The sequence below is a fragment of the Euprymna scolopes genome, chromosome 33 (assembly GCF_053919585.1).
Source record: "Euprymna scolopes isolate OS-2025 chromosome 33, ASM5391958v1, whole genome shotgun sequence".
Taxonomy (NCBI): Eukaryota; Metazoa; Mollusca; class Cephalopoda; order Sepiida; family Sepiolidae; genus Euprymna; species Euprymna scolopes.
The window spans coordinates 79,130,274-79,153,784 of NC_136514.1; the positions used below are offsets into that span (position 1 = coordinate 79,130,274).

The 23,511-nt window shown below is 33.7% G+C and overlaps 1 protein-coding gene across 1 annotated transcript in view; it reads left to right on the top strand.

Moving 5' to 3' along the window:
* Window positions 1–23,511, top strand: part of LOC145258312 (large ribosomal subunit protein mL45-like) — a 66,433-nt gene that overhangs the window by 21,483 nt on the left and 21,439 nt on the right. The window contains exons 3-4 of the mRNA XM_080116363.1: window positions 659–794; window positions 22,215–22,279. Of these exons, the coding sequence (XP_079972489.1) occupies window positions 659–794; window positions 22,215–22,279 (201 nt within the window). The remainder of the gene's footprint in view (window positions 1–658; window positions 795–22,214; window positions 22,280–23,511) is intronic.

Below are 23,511 nucleotides of genomic sequence, written 5' to 3' on the forward strand. Positions count from 1 at the left end.
TTATATCGAATAATAAAGAACTGTCAACTCAGGTGTCTTACCATGAACTCTTGTGATGCAACTACTGACAATCAAAAACAAAAGTATTGAATGCCGGTGTGATATCATTTACTCTTGTAGACTAATTGCCCACAATCAAAGCACGAGCCTATCAACTAGTAAATGAGTTAAGATTTCCAATCAACTTGATCAGAAAAACAGTATTGAGTATTCATAAGCCAATCCTAACCTCTTTTAGTCAATTATCCAATAATTAATATAACTTAATTAAACTATTAAAAATTGCACTGTAAATATGCACAATTATTTCCGGTGCATTGATGCATGCTACAGATGACAGGCCTGCAATGGGAAAATGCTTAACTAAAAAAGGCCTAAGAAATTCCTTGGCTTCTTTGAAATCATGTCTTCTTGGATACAAGGGTCCATGCAGATGAATCTGAACACTTGAAATTCTACAGAAATTATGTCCACCCCTAATAATAGACACCATGGTCAGTAAGTTTTTATGTCCAAAGATAAAACAGCCCATCATTCTCAAATGGTTTTGTTCTATGGCTTACCCCAAATGACAGCAATGTCTGTATGCATATATATTCAAGAAAAATGAGTAACAAATTAATATTTTAATTTACTTTTTGAAATTTTTTTTTTCCAGATCGACTTGCCAGATTTTGACAAGATGCGAAAAGATCAGAATTTATCACCAGATGAGTTGCGAAGAAAGATGAAAAAAGAAGGGAAACAGCCACCTCGAACACATAACGAAAGACCCATTAACATCAGTTGCACTGGTTAGTATTAAAGTTTTCCTTTACGGATTCAAATCAAAGTGAAAAGCAATAAATATCTATATACTAGCAGGACCTGTATACCGACGTTGCCCGGGTGAAGTATGACACAAAACCAGAACAGATTTGCCCCACCCCCACCCACCACCACCACAAAAAAAAAAACAACAAAAAACAAATTAAACTACGGTTGTTATTGGGGTCCACTGGCTGACGTAGAAAATCTGGTGGTTACTGCCAATTAGTGCTGGTTTGGAGCGATTACTTATGAGTAAGCACTAGTTGCCTTTGCAAGTGGGACTCATTGATAGCCAGTGTCAGCCTCCATTGGCATGCTCTTCACTAAAATCATTTTTCTTCAACTATTGGGTACACTGTTGGTCACTGGCAGACATGAAAAAGGCTGGTTATTGTCACTTTTTGACAGAGGTGGCCACTGGCAGGCACATCATGTGTCTACAGATGTTTGGTACTGTCATTCATTGGCGGAGACTGTCATCTATGGTCTTCATTGGTCATTTAAGATAGTTACTGTCACTTGATGTAAGAAGACAGAAAAAAAATAATAATACTAACAATAACAACAATAATAATAATGCTACATTATTTTTTATTAAATTGTCATGTGAAAGTACAAAATAGTCTTAAAAATCTGTATCCGTTTTCCACATAAGCATAGTTGAAAACTGGAGTCCCTCAGGGGTCCATCCTGGGCCCAGCTCTCTTCCTGATCTACATCAATGATCTCCCAAAATACATACTTAGATCATTCGCTGACATCTATGCTGATGACACGACCATCTATAGCAACACATCAAAGGCTGTAAATGACAAAGTTCTCTCTGATTCTCTCTCCTCTGATCTTGAGCGTGTGGTACAATGAGGGAAGAGGTGGCTGGTTACTTTTAATGCATCTAAACCAAGCTCCTATCTTTACATCACCAACACTCTGATCCCCATCTTCCATCAATTGCAATGGACGTCTCTTGTCTCGGAGAAGCTTCATGTTTTGACAAACCTCTGGGCTTGACCTTTACTCCTGATCTGAAATAGAACACTTACATCAAATCTGTTGCTAAGGTCGCTGGAAGAATAGTTAGATCTTTCTACCGCTCCAGCAGATATTTAACTGCTGATGCAATTCTCTACCTATATAAAAGCCAAGTACTCCAAGGATGGAGTATTGTTGCCACATCTGGGCAGGAGCTGCTAGAAGCAGCTTTACTGCCTTGATAGAGTACAAAATAGACTTTGTAGCCTAGTAGAAGATGTTCTTTTCTCTTCCCTGCAACCTCTTTCGCACAGAAGGGATGTCACGAACCTGTCTTTGTTTTATTGTTACTTCCACGGCAAGTGCTCGTCTGAGCTCCAGTCTCTGGACCCCCGTCGCCAATCTTTCTCGAAAAACACCCATGAACCCACTATCAATAACTTTCCCTACTCTTTATCTGTGCCTAAACCTAAACATAGATTCCATGAACAAAGCTTCTTTCTTAGAACTGCATGGCTGTGGAACTCTCTTCCTCTGCTTGCTTCCCAGTTGACTACAACTTGGTTGTCTTCAAGTCCAACATAAACAAATTCTTGATGAACCGCCCCCTTAAGTAATCCAATCTACCAAATTTTCATTATTAACGACTACTATGATATTATACCATTGATTACTGTACACTCAATTACCCTTATCCTCGAGTGGCCTCAGGGCCTTGATAAGTGGTGACTTCTATGTACAAAAAAAAAGAAAATTGTGTAAGTTGTTTAGTTAAAAGACTGAATACTTATGAAAAGTAGTAGCCTTAAGGCAAATCAGAAACTTGGGCAACCAAAAGTACGACGGCTGCAGTATCAAATGAAATCACAAAAATGTTAATAATTAACCGCATAATTTAATTTTATTTTTAAAAAGTAGAATGTGTTTTTTTTTTTTTTTTTTTTTTTTCAATGATTAGAATTTTTTTTTTTTTTTACATGGGGGTCACCACTTATCAAGGCCCGAAGGCCACTCAGGGATAAGGGTTATTGCGTGTACAGTAATCAATGAGATAGTATTGTAGTAATCATTAGTATTGAGGGTTTTGATAGAGTGTCTTACTTAAGGGGGCGGTTTGTCAGGAGTTTGTTTATGTTGGACTTGAAGACGTCCAAGTTGTAGTCAGGTGGGAAACAGGCAAGCGGCAGAGAGTTCCACTGGCGTGCAGTTCTAAGAAAGAAGCTTTGCTCATGGATGGACCCCTGAGGGACTCCAGCATTAATACTGTGGGCCTCTGATTTCTGCCCATCAACCACTACTCTTATGAACCTAATTTGTTATAATTCCATACAAATCTTTAAAAAAAAATTTTTTTTATTTATTATTAAAAGATAATTATGAGAGAAAAAAAAGCAAATTTGAACCAACAAGATATGCGAACAAGGAAACTATTGTTGGAGTGAAGTGGTAAAATTTAAGATTCGCACTGCATTACTTACAAAGGCATTTTGCAGTATATCGACGATAGACAAATTTTAATCTACGGATGACCAACCGCGTATATAATCCGACTCAAAATATAACTCCTATAATATACATATATTTTTGGATGTTTAATTTTTGAATAAAACGTTTTTTTCCAATAGTAAAATATAAAAGAAATAGTAAAAAAGTTCAAAAATGTATTCTTATGTTAGAGTGTGAAGCAATAATATTGGAAAAGAAAAATATGAGGATTCTAATGATAAATGGTTAATTCTGTACATTGTTGGGCTTCTGTAGAGTAAAATGTGTATGTTGTAAGTACCGCATAGAGTGTGAATACTAATTTTTACCATTGAAGCATAATCTATATATATATATATATATATATATATATATATCATACTTTTGTGTGTGCGTGCAAACACTTATTGTTATAGGAAAGGAAAAAAACAAACGTGAACAAACATAATATATACGGATTTCATGTAAAAAGCAATAAGTGTTTGTAAACAATAATTTATCGTTTTCATTGTATTTTGTGATTGTGTGAATATTTCTTTTTTATAATAAACTAGCCTGGGTGCCCGGCATTGCCCAGGTGTTTGTAGGTGTTGAAAAAAAAAAAGTAGTAGTAGGCAGACAAGCTCGAACCCGTGACGTGAAAGCGGAAAAGAAAGTGATAGAAAACCTGACGTCTTACCGCTACACCATGACATGACCAGAAGTGTAAAGCGTTCACATTAAACGTACTCAATCAAAAAGATGATTTTCAGAAATGGGATTGCTTTTAAACCTCCCACAAAAGTTGTTTTAAATGTGGAGGAAAAGCAGCTCCCCCAAAAGGGGGGAACTCTGACAGTATCCAAATAAATAGTAGTTGTCTCAGTATGAAGGGTTTCCCCTACATTGACCAAGGAGAAATTACAGAACAAATACTACCCGGACGAAGGTCAGGAGTTAGCCTTTGCATTCGATTAGTTTCACTTTATTTATACAAAGAAGACAAACAAACAGCCGACATGATGGGACGATGGGAATTTTTTCGAACTCGATCTAAAAAAAATGAAAGAAACTATGTCTGTTTGCGAATCTGAGATATTATGATCTAGGAAGTATGTGAAAACTTCTCCCGGAATCTAATCAACATGGGAACCCTGATGCAAAAAGCCTTTCGTGGACACAAATGCATGTGCCCAATTTTTCCTTTTATATATTAGACTAGCAGAAGTGCCTGGCGTTGCCCGGGTGTTTGGAAGTGTATGTTGAGAAAAAATAAGTTGTAGTAGGCAGGCAGGCTTGAACCTTGATGCAGAGGTGGAAAAGAAATTAAAAGAAAACGTTACATTTTACCACTTGGCCAGAAAGGGAAAGGATTGAAATATGTTCTAAACATGGTTTACATTTCTAGATGTTCTAATTTAGCGATCAAAAAAATGACATACAGAAAGGGAAAGTGAATGAATTCATGAAGGCGAAGCCCCCAAGGATTGGGGGCTCTGGCAGTGTCTTAATGATTAGCAATTGTCTGATATGAAGGGTATTCCCCACAGTGATCAAAGATGATTGCCTTCAACACCTGCTGGCCAGTGAATCGATTTTTTTTTTCTTTTTTGAGTCAGTTTCGCTTTTATATGAAAAACACTAAAAAAACATGCGTCAGAACAGAATAGCGCAAATTTTATAAAAGGCGATCAAAATAAATCTAGACAAATCATATTATGATCTAGGGGGTGTATAATAAGTTTGAAGACATAGTAACCCCCTCGGAGCCCCCCCCCCTCGAAAAAAGCCTTTGCTGGACATACAAAAACGTGCGCGCCCGTTTTGTCTTTTATATATATAGACTAGCTGTGTTGCCCGGGTGTTTGTAGGTGTGTGTTAGGGTGGGTGGGGGTTAACAACAACAAAAAAAAAGTTTTGGTAGATAGGTAGAATCGAATCAGGAGCCTTGAGGCGAAGATGGAAAATAAAGCGTGAAAAAAACTGACATGTTTACCCGCTCGGCCAGCAAGGAAGAGTAACAGAAAAACGTTTGAATTTATTTAAGAATTAAAAAATGAGGTCAAATATCATGCCATAGAAATTGGCAGTTTTTTAGAGGTTTGTTTACCCAAATTGACAGGTGCATGATTTTGACTTTAATGGGGTAAAATAGAAATACCGCAGTTAACTTTCACTGCAGGATAGTTTTTTGGGGTTTTGTTTCCCCAAAATGTTGGGGGGAAAACCCGCTCCCTATAAAAAGGGAAGTGTCCCAATAAATAGCAATTGTCTGATATAAGGGGTTTCTCCAACATTGATCAAAAGCTGATTGTTTTCCGGACATTCCTGGCACGGAAGCTGGGAACAATGCCTTCGCTTTAGATTAGTTTTGATTTTATATGAAAAAGCCGAATCAACATGAGAGGGTTGGAAATAGCAAGAATTTTGTAAAAGTCGACGTAAATAAATCTAGACGTGAAGTTCGCAAATCCTAGATTTATGATTTAGACGGTATTCTAAGAAATAGTAATCCCCCCCCGAGAATCCCAGCGAAAAAAGCCTTTGTCGGACATATAGAAAAAATGCACACACAGACACACAAATACACACACATTTTTGCTTTTATATATATAAATAGAAGACTAGCGGGAGTGCCCGGTGTTGCCTGGGTTTTGTTGCTGTGTGTGTAAGAAAAAAAAAAGTTTTAATAGGCAAGTAGGCTCGAGCCCATAGCCTTGAGACAAAGGCGTAGAAGAAAATGATAGCCTGATAACTTACCGTGACGCTACGAGGCAGCAGAAGTGAGAATGGTTGAAATTAAACGATTAAAAAGCTAAGTATGAGTTCACACAGATGTGTAAATTTAATGAGGTCAAACATCACGCCATAGGGGAATGAAATCCCGCACTTCACTTTGGCTACAAGCTAGTTTCTGCATATTTGTTCGTTTCCCCAAGATGTTGAGGTAAATCAGCTCCCTGCAAAAAGGGGAGTGTCCAAATGATTAACAATTGTCTGGCTTACGTATGCAAAATTGCTACTGAGAATTGGTTAGTCTGTGTTCAGAAATAGTAATCTGTTAATCAAAGAACAATTGATTCTAAAATTAAGGCATTTGTCCAATTGCTGGTTGTCACCCATTCCGTCATTCTGCTAAACTATGGAGTGGTCGTTATTTTGTATTTCTAGCCCAACATAATGTGTATGGAATTAAAGAATAAGTAAGTGGATGAATTAGCTGGTGTCTTGTAGATAAGTATGACTATTATTACATATGGGGCAATATTTAAAAATACAATAAAAGGGATATGAGAACGTTTATCATAGGCAGACAAATCTTCTGCATTAGGGGTATGTTCACAGGTCCTACTTGAGTTCAATTTTCCTTTTTTATACAAAAAAGGTTTGAAACAAATAAAACAACAATTATATTCTGTGAGACAGGCGGATGCAAAATAAACACAAAAATCGAACACAATGCAATTAGCGAGAAAGACCGAGAACAAAGGCTTTCAAACAAGATAAAACTAAATTTATTAATAAGGGGAAAGAAAGATTTAACAGAAAAAATACAAATATATTCAAAGTTGATGGGATTGGAGAATATTTCTAACGTACAAACTGGGTTATCCAAAATAGCTTTATCGAGGGATTAATTTAGGTATCTTTTTTTTCTTCGTCTTTGCCAACTTTGCAGATGCGACATATCGCTTGGATGTCCAGAAAACACAGTTTTTGCGATCAGACTTTTGGGCCGAACTGCCACACGAGAGAAAACTATTTTTCTTTCTTTGTTTCGCTCGTCGATTCTAAAAATAAAATTGACGAAATCGTATTCTGATTCCTTTCTGCTTCTTGGCGTAAACGAGGTCACTACGTGCGTTGACCAAAGGACCTGTCACTTGCCTTCATATTGGAGGAGATGGGAGGTGTTACCCTCGAGTGAATCTTAAACTCTCTCGTTCTCTGTTTCTCTTTTTTTTCTCTCTCCCTCTCTCTTCCTTTCTCTCTCTCTCTCCGTGGGTGATGAAATTTGTAGTGGGTTCTTCCTTTGTTTCCCAGATTGGATCGCAGTGTAGTAACTGTTCCGCCGTCACATGTCACTCTCTCTGTCCTCGGCCAGGGGAAGAGAATTTCCCCGGACTGATTTTAACACTGGGTTTTAGTGGATCCTCATTCAGTTTGAACATACAATCAAACATCTATTCTATATTACTAACAGAATAATAAAACAATATTTGATGTCGAGGTGGCTGTTTGTAACACTATGAATAAAAGAAGCAGTGATTTTGGGATTTATGGGAGGAGTAAAAGTAAAGAGGCGAATTTGATATTACCTATGTGGGATTACATAGCTGAGAGTGAGGCAAGGAGAGCAAAATATATATTTTTTAGAATGGAGACAAAATGTGTGTATTTTAGGTAGAGAAGGGACTGCAGTATTTACTTTCAATTGTGAGTGCGAAATATTTGCATAGAAACGGCCTCTTTAGATCCTATTGGTTTGATAGTTAGGGGGTGGGGAAATGTCATCCATCATATTATATATATATATATATATATATATATATATATATATATATATATATATATATATATATATATATATGATAAGTGAGATAAGACACTGATAGAATTCAGATGAAAAATCCTGATAGATATTACTTGAAGTAATATTTTCAAGGAGATCCTAGCCAAAAAGGAAAAGCTCAATATTTAAGAATAGAGCAATATATAAGTTTCATGGTTTAATTTTAAATTCTGAAAAAAAACAACATATAGAGACATATATTCGATTTAAGAATTTATTGCTTGACAGGAAAGGAAATTAAAATAACCCCTTCTATATATTCCTTTTGCCAAGCAATAAATTCTTAAATCGAATATATGTCTCTATATGTTGTTTTTTCAGAATTTAAAATTTAACCACGAAACTTATATATGAATGAAAAAGAAAAAACTAAAATTATTTATATAGTCATCAAAATTTTATTTTCATTTTAAGACTTTTCCAAGATGACTAATTTGAAGAAATAACATAGTATTTGAAATGCACCACCTGTTTTCAAATATTATACTTTTCTGTTATTCAAATCAATCATCTCGAGAAAGTCTTGAAATAAAGACAAAACATTGATGCATATATAAATAATTTTGGTTTTTCCTTTTCCATTTTACATAATGTTGGAATATTATTTCCATAATTATCATCATTTATATATATATTTATATGTATATACTAGCAGTTCAGCCCAGGTAACTTACATTTAAAATTTCAAGTGTTTAGACCCAAAATTGGCGAAGGAGTTTGGTAGAGTCTGCAAAGGTCAAATCCTTCAACTTTGACCTCTTGGCAGCCAAATTTTCGCCCAAATTGATTAAAAACCTTGCTGCATGTCTGAATACCCATTATGTAAAATTTCCAATGTTTAGACCCAAAATTGGCTGAATAGTTTGCTAGAAACTGCAAAAGTCAAATCTTTTCAACTTTAACCCCTAGGCAGCTAAATTTTTGGCCAAAAACCAATTAAAAAGCTTGCCCTATGTCTGAATACACTTTATGTAAAATTTCAATCTCAATACCCCTTATGTCAAATCTCGAGTCTGTAGACTGAAAATTGACAGAGTAATTTGGTAGGGAAATGTACACGCACACAGACAATTTCACTTTTATATATATACTAGACTACTCGTGACCCGTTGGGTCAGTATGTTATATTAGATATGGAATTAATGTATGAGCGTGACACTTTTGACGTAAAAAAATAGTTTTTTGTGACATAACAAACATTTCTATGAAAATATATTAAAATGAAAAAAGAATATAGATAGATTTCTATGAATCGTTCTGTTTATAATTGTTTATTTTTGAAAAGAAAAAAATTACAGCCAGTGAATTATAAGTGGTTTACCATACTTATAGGTAAATGTGCACTGAACAGATACCATAATACTTAAAGTTAAATTCAAATTTTGATACATCTTTTTTAAATGAAATTGTTAGTTGAAAGTACAGAATAGTAAAAAACACTCTCCCTATGTTAAGAATGACTTTTTAAATAGAAAATGAAAATAAAATGTAACTTTTTCATTTATTTTAAACAAACATTCATGACCCATTGGGTCAAATATTTAATATATATGTTAATAATAAGTTCAATAAAACTAATTAAGACAATGCGGAAATTAATTGTGTAAAAAAAAAAAAAGCAGAAAGTATTAACAATTGTTTATTTGGATAATTTAAACGCAAAAAAAAAAACAATTGGGACGCTGAAAACGTACACAGTAAAACAATATGTTGTATTGTCGCGTTGATTATTTATTTGTAATGCAATTTAAAAAAAACATATTTTCGGGGTTATTTATTTATGTTGGTAGTGTAGAAGAAAATGTATGAATGTTTTTAAAAAAGGTGTATTAAAAAATGGAGAATAAATTTTAAAAAAAAAAGAAAGTCAGTGGAGAAATCGCCGTTGTAAATTGTTCTTATGGTTGTCAACGGTCAAAGTTGATTTATTTATAAGAAAATTGCGACATTATAGTTGTAATACAGAATAGTTGCAAAACATCCCCACCTTTCTTATGTTAAATAATAATTTCTAAATAACGTTAATATTTCAGTGCTCAGGTCAAATTCTGCAAAAGTAGAGATTTGTGTTTATTTGTTTACGCTGTTATGAGTTTATGTTTATGTACCCATGTGCAACCGGAAGTCGTAAACCGGATGTGGGGTTACAACACCCATTACAAGGTCATTTGAGTTTTATAATAATATATATATATTTTCAAATTTTCCAAGCTAAAATATAAATATTGGTATCAATATTAATATTAATATTTATAGTTTAATCATAGACTGAAAAAAATACTCAATCATCTTTATATTATAAGGGGAATTAAATTACATAAATTATAACTTATAAAACTTATAGTTCAAAAACAAAGAAATAAAAGATAGAATAAATTATTTCCTTATTCCATTGAGTTTCAAGAATTTGGCTTTTTTTCTTCAAAGCAGAAATATTTTTTATAGATTTGCTATCACATTGCTGGTTAGCACAAAAAATTGAAACCTGTAAATTTCGAAAGGATCATGTTCAAAACATTTTATGTATATAAGGTGCCTTCAATAAGTTTTCAGACATTTTTTGAGTGGACACTTTTATTAATAGTACACACATGAAACTCTAGTCCCTTTCGAAGTGATCTCCTCTGGCTGCAATACACTTGGACCATTCTAACAACTTCTGGAAGTTCTCTTGTGTGAACGTGTCAATGACCCTCATCACACAGCCTCTTTCATCTCCTCAGTTGTCACATAATGATAGCCTCTAAGGTTTCCCTTGAGTTTAGGGAATAATCAAAAGTCACAGTCAGTAAGGTCTGGACAATAGGGAGGGTGAGGATCTGTCTTGATGCCCATCTTGGTCAAAAAGTCTGTGACAAGGATGGAGTTGTGGATTGGTACATTTGCGTAAATCTTGGGACAAACTTTGCACAAATCTTCTACATCTTGAGTTTCTTGCGAATAATTGTGCATACAGTTCCCACACTGACATCAAACTGTGCTCTAAAGACACGTGACGGTCCTTATCCATGAAATTCTTTATTCGGCCAATCAACTCTGGTGTTCTGACTTCCTCACTCCTCCCACACGTCATCATCCTTTCCTTACCTACTTATCTGGAATCTTTCACTAAAAAACTGATGCTCGATTCATGCAAGATGGTCCAAAAGCAGTCTGAAGCATTCCATACGTTTCTGTGGCATTTTTTCCAAGTTTAAAACAGAATTTTATTGCATATCGTTCTTCTAAAGTGTCCTCACGTCCACATTGCATTTGTGAAATCTACCAACTGTGACAATCAGGCTTTAGTAGGATGTATTCCAATTCCTGCTGTAGCTGTTCATTTGAACCTGAAATCATAAAAATTGGTCAGTCATCTCATAAGATATAGAGCAATAACATACTGAATTTTCAAGAGTCTGCGACAATTTTAAATGTCTATACAAAAAAAAAGTCTAGAAACTTATTGAAGGTACCTTATATACAAGCTGAAATACCTGTTAATGCCAGGTTTCTCAAACCTTTCTCTTCTGCATGTCAGTTTTAATGAAAAAGAGTTAAAAAAATTTTAAACACAATAAAATAATTAAAAAAGAAACTATTATTTAGGTTTATGATGATAAATGATAAATATTGCCTAGGAAATAACTGGAAGGCTATAGCCAAGAAAAAATTGTCTTGTGAGCTTTTAACCATGGAAGATGCTTTACCTACATGGCTACTGAACAACGAAAATATTTTGTTTTGAGGAGTTCAGCGTAGGGATACGCTTCACATACATCTAAGATAGTTTGATTGTTTCAAATAAAAAAAAAAGAAAGAAAATTTCCAATAATAAAAATGGGATGTCAGATACATACAATGATTTGACCGAAGAAAGAAAAACTTATTTTTATTTATTTATTTTGATGATAGTGAAAAAGTTTAGATAATTGTAAGTATGCAGTTTGGTTGGCTGGAAAGGGAAAACTAAAAATGTTGAAAAATTTGTTTGTAATGCTACTTTTACATTTTTTGGTCCCCGAAAAAAGGAGGGTGGACCTGTAAATCCACCCTTGTCTGTTCATCCGTTTGTCCGCACTTTTCTCAGTAACTACGCCTTGGAATTGTTTGAAATTTTGCACAAACATTAAACATGATATGAGTAAAAAAGTAACAGAATGGATTTTCCGGGAAATCTCTGGTTGCCTCCCTAGGGGTGCCTTTCAGGTTAAAATGGCTAAAATTGACACTTTTGTGCTTATTAAAAAAAATTGATGTCTTGGACTTTTATAAAACTTTCTCAAAAGTTGTAACTAACTGATTTCTATATAATTTTGTTTGTCTATACTTCACGATAACTGTTGGGTGTGTCCCAGAGACCCTTTTAGGGCTAATAAAAACACTCCATTTTTGGGACTATTTTACCATATTTGTCCAAAATTTTGTGTGTATGTCTATTTAGCAGTTTTACATGGACTCAAATTTAAATATGTTAAGGCCTTGGGGACATTTGGGGCTAAATGAAAAGTCATTTCTTTTTTTGCATGGTGCAGAACTCAAATTTACATATGTTAAGGCTTAAAACTGCACCATTTGTTCATTTTCACCAGGATTTGACATCCTCTGGGGACTTTTGGGGCTAAATGGGAAGGGGGGCAAATGCTGAACTTAATAATTCTTTTTATGCCTCATTCACTATGCACTCACAGGGGACCGTGCATGCTTCACTTGTTAATCTTAAATTTAAAGAGTTCAAGAATTTCTGCCGATAAGGATATTGGATACAAATGCTGATTCCAAATCTGTGGTTAGTTTAGCTCTTAATTCAACTGTTTTACTGTGATGCCGCGACACATGTATATACAGTTTTGGATACTAGTGCATATTAAGAACTGGATCTTTGTAAATGTCCAGTAGGACTGAACACTTAGGAAATATGCAGAGTGCTGATGAAGTTGAGCTGGAGCAAGTTGTAAATTACTGTAGACAAAACAGTAAACTTTCTTGCATAGGAAGGACCTTCTTCGGCACGCACGAATGGAAATTGCCAACGTAATCAAGATCATTTACCTGTGGGCACACAACATGGCCACAAAAAATATCTGATCTTAAAATTCACTTGACTTGAAAAAAAAAGTGTTGCTATTTATTACAAATAAGCAATGCTTAAAATTTTTCTTGAAAAAAAACAAAAAAAAAACATTAAAAACTCATATTTACCCACAAAAACTGATAAATTGTTTTCCTTAAAATTCTCTTGAAAGAAAAAAATGTTTGGAAATTTTTCTTGTAAAAAAAAAAAAAAAAAAAAAAAAAAATTCTTCATGAATCTCACAGTAGATTATTTTATTTTATTGTTTTCCATTTATTTCGCCGATGAATGTTATGTTTCTTCATGTTTTTAGCATTTCATCGGCATCACTAAGCATAATCAGACAGTTTACGTCAAGTGCTGGTGAAGCCCGAGTGGACATTAACGAAAATCCAGTTCTTAATATGCAATTTGTTTTTATATAAATACTAGCGATGGGTACCCGGTGTTGCCCGGGTGTTTTTTGGGGTATGTGAAAAAAAACAAGTGCCCGTGAAAAAAAAAAAGAAGCCTTCACGACGCGCAGTTGGAAAATAGTAAAGTGTTAAAAAAAAAAACAGGTGCGTGATTTTGATTGACGTGACGGCGATAGGTATTCAGCAGTAAGCATTTTGTGCGGGACAGTTTTGAATGAGGTGAATAAATCGGTTTGTTTGTTTTTAAAAACCTGCTCCCTGTTTATTAGGAGGAGCGAAATTAAAAACCTTGCTGCATGTCTGAATACCCATTATGTAAAATTTCCAATGTTTAGACCCAAAATTGGCTGAATAGTTTGCTAGAAACTGCAAAAGTCAAATCTTTTCAACTTTAACCCCTTGGCAGCTAAATTTTTGGCCAAAAACCAATTAAAAAGCTTGCCCTATGTCTGAATACACTTTATGTAAAAAAAAATATCTGATCTTAAAATTCACTTGAAAAAAAAGTGTTGCTATTTATTATAAATAAGCAATGCTTAAAATTTTTCTTGAAAAAAAACAAAAAAACATTAAAAACTCATATTTACCCACAAAAACTGATAAATTGTTTTCCTTAAAATTCTCTTGAAAGAAAAAAATGTTTGGAAATTTTTCTTGTAAAAAAAAAAAAAAAAAATTCTTCATGAATCTCACAGTAGATTATTTTATTTTATTGTTTTTCATTTATTTCGCCGATGAATGTTATGTTTCTTCATGTTTTTAGCATTTCATCGGCATCACTAAGCATAATCAGACAGTTTATGTCAAGTGCTGGTGAAGCCCGAGTGGACATTAACGAAAATCCAGTTCTTAATATGCAATTTGTTCTTATATAAATACTAGCGATGGGTACCTGGCGTTGCCCGGGTGTTTTTCGGGGTATGTGAAAAAAAACAGGTGCCCGTGAAAAAAAAAAAGAAGCCTTCATGACGCGCAGTTGGAAAATAGTAAAGTGTTAAAAAAAAAACAGGTGCGTAGTTTTGATTGATGTGACGGCGATAGGTATTCAGCAGTAAGCATTTTGTGCGGGACAGTTTTGAATGAGGTGAATAAATCGGTTTGTTTGTTTTTAAAAACCTGCTCCCTGTTTATTAGGAGGAGCGAAATGAAAGCTACAGTCTGATATGACGAAGTCAACATTGAACAAACGTTACTTACTTTCGTTTTTTTTTATACCGAAAACCGAATGTAACGCGTGCCGATGCGGGAAATGTGGAATAATTAACGTTTGAAAGTCAATAAAATTAAATAGACAGGCGAGCTCCGTGGGTAACTCTGAGATATTACAATTTATAGATGATATAAAAAGTTTTAAGAAGTTGTGAACCGAGCAAGCGCTTCTCTGAAAGAAGCCTTTTGTGGACATCGAGGAAAAGCGTACATACATACATACATACATTTTCGCTTTTATATATATAGATAAATACATTTCATAAGTTTATACAAACACAAAAGTGACTTGTAGAAGCATACCGTTTTTTTTTTACTAAAATAAAATTTTATGTAAACAACAAAATGTGCTTGTAAACAAAATTATATCCTTTTTAGGCTATTAGTAAAACTTTTGGTAAATATACACTCTTCCTTTTTTTAATAAAAAAAAACTGCAACAACAAAATTATAATATATAATAAATATATATATATATATATATATAAGTGAAATTTTCTGTCTGTGTGTGCATTAACCTATCAAACTACTCTGTCAATTTTCAGTCTACAGATTCAAGATTTGACATAAGGGGTATTGAGATTTGGGAAAATCTTTTTAATCGGTTTTCGACCAAAAAAACGATTTGACCTTTGAAGACTCTACCAAACTCCTCCGACAATTTTAGGTCTAAACACTTGAAATATTAGATGTAGGTTACTTGGACATGGATGAAACTTTTTAATTTGATTTGAGCCCAAAACAATAAATGTTGAGGGGTCAAAATTAAAAAATAATTTGACCTATGTAGTCTCTACCAAATTATTCAGCCAATTTTTGGTCTAAACATTTGAAATTTTACATAAAGTGTATTCAGACATAGGGCAGCTTCTTAATCGGTTTTTGACTGAAAATTTGGCTGTCAAAAGATTTGACCTTTGCATTCAGCCAGTTTTGAGTCTAAGCATTTGAAATTTTACATAAAGGGTATTCAGATATACACCAGCTTTTTAATTAGTTTTTGGGTGAAAAGTTTGCTGCCAAGAGGTCGACATTGAAAGAGTTGACCTTTGCAGACTCTACCAAACTCTTCCGCCAATTTTGGGTCTAAACACTTGAAATTTTAGATGTAGGTTACTTGAACACAAGTCAAACTTTTTAATATATATATACATATGCACATGAAGTTATGAACAATACATATGGCCCAAGCAAAGCTGGCTGAACTGCTAGTATTCTATATATTAGTACAGCAAAGCTGGAGAGATCTCTCCAGGTGCAGTTGTGTTGGCTCGGTCATGTGTGCAGTTTGGAAGTTGGTTGCATTCCAAAGGATATCCTGTATGGTGAGCTGGTCTCTGGAACACGGTCAATCAGACAAGCAACTCTGCACTACAAGGACACCTGCAACAGAGACCTGATGACTTGTAGCATTTAGCCACAGGATCTCAAGTCAGTTATCTGATCGCACAGCGTGGTGAACAAAGGTCAAGGACGGCATCAAATTAGCAGAAAAGAAAAGAGAAAGACAATGTGAAGAAAAGAGAACCTACAGGTAACAGAGGATACAGTCCACCCCTGCCACTCTCATGATTCCTACCACTGACTATAACTGCAGCATCTGCCAATGTAGCTGCAAATCTAAAGTTGGACTATTTAGCCACAGCAGACACTGTAGTAAACCAAACTAGGTGCAGATTGCCATTGTTTCAAGAAACAAAAGATTGCCAATAATAATTATATATATAATTATATATATTGCTTTCCTGTTATTCGTATCATTGATCTCATCTTAGTGGCATAGTGGATAAAGTACTTGGTAAAATTCAGTTGTAAAGTTACACTATTCTAGAGGTTAAAGGTTCAATACTCGGTGTGGAGGACACTCAATTGCAAATTACTTTGGGCTTTTACCCATTCATGGTTGACAGAACGAGAACATGTCACCTCATGAATTAAAGAGTTCTGTTTGAAATTCTGTACAAATTCCTGAGTTCAACAGAAATAGTTTAGAGTTTGATAAGATACACCTAAAGAGGGTTGGAAAGTTACATTGTGTGAAATGTTGTTCAAATAACACTCAAGATGAGAACGGTCTTTTGGATAATCTAAATAATACGAATTATCGACCGTCATCTCAAGAATTCCGAAACATAATGCATTGTTTATGATTCAACCGGATATAAAAGTTAAAAAAATTGGTGTTAAGGCAGAATGTGTTCCTTCGGTTGTTTCACATTTTGGGGTGCCTCAAGTACAATTGATCCTTTCTTTCTTTATTAATTCTTTTCTAAAAATTATATATATATATATATATATATAAAAATTACAATAAGTTTACCAAGGTAATCAAAATGGTAAACTTAAAATATATTATAAATATTAAAGAATTAATATTTACAAGTAATCTCAACAAGATGTAGAAGCTCAATAAAACCGAAAAGGAAATAGAGCTTATAATATGAACAAATGATTAATAAAACATGTTAAAAAACATCTTGAAAAAGAGTTAAAAACATATTTAATTTTAAAAAAGGAAACACAAGATAAGTGGATAGTCCTTAATCCGCGGAGTTTCGAAGAAATACTCTCCTTCTCATCAGAGGGCAGGAATTAGCAAAATGCGGGATCGGATTTTGCATGTAAAAGTATTTAAAGAAACCACAAGTAAGTCACAGATCTTACTTGGATAAAAAAAAAAAAGGGTGAGGTAAGGAGAATAGGAGGTAAAAGAAAAAATGATAAAAAGATTTCACATGAATGGATAGTCCGGTGAAGGGTAAAAAATCCAAGAATGGTAAAATCCAAACACAGTCGAATTAAAAACCTTCAATCCAACAGGTAAGTTCCAAAGGAATCGCTTAACTGGAAGATGGTCCAAAATGATCCAAAAGGCAGAATTCCTTGGAAAAAATCACAAATGGAATGAGTTCAAATCATTAAAAAAAGTTCAAATGTGCACAGAAAAAGCACTGGAGAGAATATTTAAAACACGTCTGCCAAGGCCGGAAGAATCAAGTATATATATATATATATGATATAATTTACACAAAGATTGACCATGTATCAAACATTGCTACAACAGTAAAAAAATAACAGGTTTAGGATGTCAACTCAAAGCTCACAAGATATTAACAAAAGAAAAAACTTGGTACCAGAAGAAAAATTTTCCATAAAAATCTTCCTCTCTATTTATTCATTTAATATCAATTTTATCTTGTCCAGGGTTCAGATGTCTATTAAATACTCCCCCCCCCACCTTCGTTTTTAATAGTAAAACTTTTTGTAAACAAACTCCTTTATTTTTAATGGTGAAACTTTTTTTATAAACAAACCCTTTATTTTTAATGGTGAAACTTTTTTTTATACACAAACCTCTTTATTTTTAATGGTAAAACTTTTTATAAACAAACACCTTTATTTTTAATGGTGAAACTTTTTTTTATACACAAACCCCTTTATTTTTAATGGTAAAGCCTTTTGTAAACAAACCCCTTTATTTTTAATGGTAAAACTTTTTGTAAAAAAGTAAATTATTTTTAAGAGTAAAATGCTTGGTAAATATCTAACGCTTTTTTTTTTTTTTTTTTTAAATGAAAAATCTATAGACAAAATTATTAATGTATGTTTTTAAAAAAAATGTAGTTAATGCAAATTGTGCCCTTTTAATTGTTGTTCATTTTGGGGTGCCTTAAGTAAAATTGATCCAATATTTTTCAATATAATCTTCCCTAAAGTTCATAAAAATCATGTTTAATGTTATAGGTACGATAGTATTCTGATAATTAAGGATATAATAGTGTTATACTTTAAAGAGATGATTCTAAAAGTTGCAATAGATTATCAATTGTCAATTGATATAAATGTTGAACCTTCCCATTGACATCGCCGGAATTAAAACATTTGTCATCGCAGCATTTCATAAAAGAATTCTATAATTCAAACAATGGGACAGGTCGACCTAGGTCATCCTTTATGCATAAAGGCTAATCCTATTATTAAAGCTTAAATGATATTTTGTTATGTTTTGTTTGTATGCGTATTCACACTATAGTTGTACTTTAAAAATCTGATTTAGAATATTTCACATATGCACACATATACGTACACATACTAGAGTACTTGTGACCCATTTGATCACAATTACCACCGGTCCTTGGTATGACCTTAAACTATATCCGATGGGCTTTGGGGAGTGTGGAGCCACCCTTTAATTGGCATTGCTCCCAGGTCCACTCTGACCTGGAGTGGTAGTACCTGTTAGGGTCTCAACTATGGGTTAAATAGAAACCAACTTGAAAAAAAAAAATACTCTATTCAAAAATTGTTCTTCAAAATCACTGGATTCGGCATTAAATAACCTGAAAAGGGGTTGATATGCCGTAAAAAAACCAACCAACCAATCCTGACCAAAAATGCAACCAATATTGATGTTATTGTTTTTTAACTTCCCCTTTGCAAAACTCAATTATGTTCTACAAAGTCAAAAACAAAAACAATTTTCTTCTACAAAACAACCAAACCAAACACAATGAATAAATATTTGAAGATATAAAGAACTTGAAACATAAAAACTTTTTCTAAAATTAATGGATTTAGCATTAAATAACTCGATTGATTGAGCATACGATCTACTTGGATTAGATCTGCTGTCTACTCGCAGAAATATAACAGTGACTTCTGTTGTCTACAGATTTTCATGATCCTTGAGTACCAAACTTGCGACGATATACATTCATATTCGATCCTCTGCATGAGATGTAGCAGCAATCTTATTTCACACTATATTCTGCAGTCCTGAATGTGCTGCCTCAGAATTATGTAAATGAACATGTATCACTGTCACATTTTCGGAGTTCTGTTTTATTTAACTATCGTGATGTTCCTAAGTTTTATGCATTTCCTAATTAGCTTAGTAGCCTCTGTCTATTGCTAACGGTTTTATGATCATCTATAATATAAATCTCATCTGTCTGTTTAAATGTATGTTTGTATGTATGTTTGTATGTCTGCCTAAAACTTTCAACAGAAGGAATGGATTTTCACGGTATCGTTTTGAAGCTTGACCCTTCGGACGACAAATATAAAAAAATTGGCTAAGTACATTAATTCCTTCACTTTCAACTGGGCATTTTTTTACAGGGAGGGATCGCTTTTTTTGCCGATATTTTCGAAAGTCATCCTCCTTTTTCGATTGACTAACCTTAATTTAAACCATCGCCACTTCCACTTTGGCAATGGGAGTAATAGCAAAGACGTCACATTTTTTTTTCATGTTCTTTTCCTCCTTTGCGGTATGGGTTCGAGCCTGCCTGCCTACTACCACTTTTTTTTTTTTTTTTTGCTTAATACACACCTCCAAACACCCGGGCAACATGAGGCACCCTGGCTAGTGGCTTAATAAAGGAGGAAAAACAACTGAAAGTTATGGAAAATGTAAATTTTCTTAATATAAAAATATTTATCAGCTAAATATTCTTTAAAGAACATTTTCCATTTTCCATTTTAATTGATTAAAATAATATAAATCTTTTTCAAATAAAATCTCTTTTCTTTTTCCATAAAAAAAATAATCGTTAGCGAAATGTTTTTTGAATAAATAAACTAAATATCACTTATAAAATTTATTTTTGGTTAAACTGTAACAATTAGTTGTGTATTAAAATCAAAATAATGAACACCTGTACAGAAAAAGGCGCCTATCAATTAGAGAAGATGGGAATTAAAAATTACAGAAAAACTTTATGAAATACTTACTTGGTATGGAAAAATATTACCATACATAAAAAATTATGGAATTGAGTATTTTTATTTATGAAATTCAACTATGCATCATAGTTCAGAAGTTTGGAATAATCAGTTTTTTGTTACAGTTATTGGCCAGCATTTGGTTGAAAATCCATTTTCATTTTAGTAAAATTTAAAAAAAAAAAAAAAACATTTACTCCGTTTTTAAGTTTTCATTTTAACCCTAAACACTACTTTTTTTTTTTTAATGAATAATTTCATTTATTTATTTTTATATTTGTATTCATTTATTTATGTATGTCTAAAACATTTGATAAAAGTATATCCTTGGGTTGCCTTTTTTCTTTCTTGGCCTTCGCGCGAAGATCAAAGTGTAGTATCCGTTCTGATGTTGTACTACACTTTTTTGGTCTGGGTTAATGGAGGAGAAATCCTTCATGACTGATACATTTTTTAAATTTTTGTTACTAACCAGAGTGCCCCTTTTTGGGGAGCTTCCCCCTCCCATTAAAAACCGACCTTGTGTCTAACTCTGCCCTTGTGGGGAGGCAAGTAAAAAAAAAATATGTATCCTTTTTAAAACAAATTTTTTTTGTTTTCATTTTTTTGGTGATAACCACTTGACTTAACTTTGAATTTATCATCTTTAACTCCTTGACATACATTTTTCTGTTTGCTTCTCTTCCCTTGAAGTTAATACCAACAAAAAGAGAAAAAAACGAAAAAAATTTTTGAAAAGGATATATTTGTTGAAGGTCTTCACCTAAAAAAATGTTTTTATTCAGTTCAAAATACCTCCTATATTAAAAAAAAAAAAAAAAAAAATCTGTACGACGTACAAACCTATCACAGAAATAAAATGTCATATTTCAAAAATCAGATAAATTGATAAAATACTTTTTTTTAACTAAGAAAATCAAATTTTATGAGGAAGCAAGGACAGGCTGTCTATTTCTGCCATCTTGAATAAACAAAAGGAGATAACTCGATTCAAACTTCTAAGATTTTTATCATTTAAAATCATTAAAAAGAATTATTTTCTATATAAAAATAAAACTACTTGGTCAATTTGTGTGATTTTTGGAATATGATCTTTTCGTTTTCATGATGGGTACGTTTTTCTGTATTTTTGTTTTTTGATAGAGGAGTACTTCTGAATAACCACCTTTTATTTTAAAATTATATCATTGTTTTGCTTTTTGATTTCAAATATTCATACACATGATGTGACCAATTTCTTCTTATTTTATAGATATATTTTTAGTTCCTTGACAAAAGGAGGGTGGACCTGTATATATTCAACCTTGTCCGTTCGTCTGTCCACACTTTTCTCAATAACTACGCATTAAAATTTTTTGAAATTTTGCACAAACATTAAACATAATATGAGTAAAAAAGTAACAGCGTATTTTCTGGGAAAACTCTGGTTGCCCCCTTCGGGATGCCTTTCGGGTTAAAATGGCTAAAATTGACACCTTTGTGCTTATTAAAAAAAATTGATGTCTTGGATTTTATAAAACCTTCTGAAAAGTTGTAACTAACTGATTTCTATATAATTTTGTTTGTCTATACTTCACAATAACTCTTGGGTGTGTCCCAGGGGCTCTTTTAGGGCTAATAAAAACACTCCATTTTTGGAACTATTTTACCATATTTGTCGAAAATTTCCTGTGTATGTCTATTTAGCAGTTTTGTATGGTGCTGAACTCGGATTTAAATATGTTAAGGTCTTGGGAACTTTTGGGGCTAAATGGGGAGGGGGGAAGTGATGGACTTAGTTATTTCTTTTTTGCATGATGCAGAACACAAATTTACATATGTTACGGCCTAAAACTGCACTGTTTGTTCATTTTCACTAGGATTTGCCTCGTTCACTGTGCACTCACGGGGGACCATGCATGCTTCACTTGTTTCATATTAGTTTGGGGCCGAAAAACATTCATTTATTTATGCCTATTTAAAAAAAAATGTTTTCCTTTTTTTTTATCAGCTGGAGTTTTTGAAGAATATGTTCCCCCTGAAGGTGACGGCAAATCTTCACTTGTTTCAACAAAGGTTTGTGAATCCATTTTTATTAAATTGTCAAACTTGATCTTTGAGATTACCTGTTACAGACGTTCCAATCTATAATCTGTGCAGATCACAACTAACAGCACACAATTGTTGTTCATTGTGATTGCACATTGGCCGCTAGTCATTGGCTTGCAAGGTCAGTAGCGCTTGTTTTGCTTACAGTACTTGATATTCCCATATGGTCATCCATACAAATACTGACCAGATTAAAAGTTGCTTAACTTCAAGAACCAGTCATCATAATAGCTTTTCACTCCCATCTCAAGGTTCATTGCAGATCCGCGTTGAAGCATGCCTTACTTAGGAGACAGTCGATAAGGATGTGTGTGATAGTCTGCATGCAACTGGAACTTATTTTTCTTCTAGCACTAACCCCCTGGCATTCTGACCCTTATCGTAATTCCCTTGCATTCTGACCCTAAGCCCCTAGTATCTTGACCCTAGCTGTAAGCCCCTCGCATCCTGACCCTAACCCCCTTGTATTCTGATCCTAAACATAACCTCCTGGCAACCTCGCCAGTTGTCGTAGAGGATCGACTTCACATCATAATCCGCTTGATAAATGGATCGTTTTTGTGGCGCAGAAGGACACCTGAAAATGACAATTTTTTTTATTATCTTTAATTCCTGCGACACCCATTTATCCAACTGTTTTGACTTCCCTATTTGCTTTAAATGGCGAACGACTCTTGAGTGGTCAACCTTGAGTTCAGCAGCAACTTCTCATGTAGTTTTGCAAGGATCAGCTTCAATTAAGGCTTTCAAATGTTCATTATCAGCCACAGTCGGCCGGCCGCTTGCATTTCCGAGGTTCTCATCACCATTGTGAAATTTCTTGAACCACTGTTGTGCCACACGTTCGTTAGCGGTTTCTAGACCAAGCGCATCATTGACATCACGAGCTGTCTCCGCAGCTTTTCGGTCTAGTTTGAATTGGAACAAGAAAATCATGCAGATTTGAATTTCGTCCATGCTGCCAAAAAGCCTGCAAAAAAAAATGAATGAAAAATATATTGAATAACATGATTTAATAGAGCGAAAAATGCGCTTCAAAATGATATATAACATGGCTATATATATATCAATGAATTAATTAGAAATCATATATAAAAGTAACATATGTGAGAAAATAATATTGTTTTTGCACCAACCTAATATATTGAGGCAATTGCTAGGGCTGCTTTGAGGAAGGTAGGCTCTCTCTACTGTGCCTC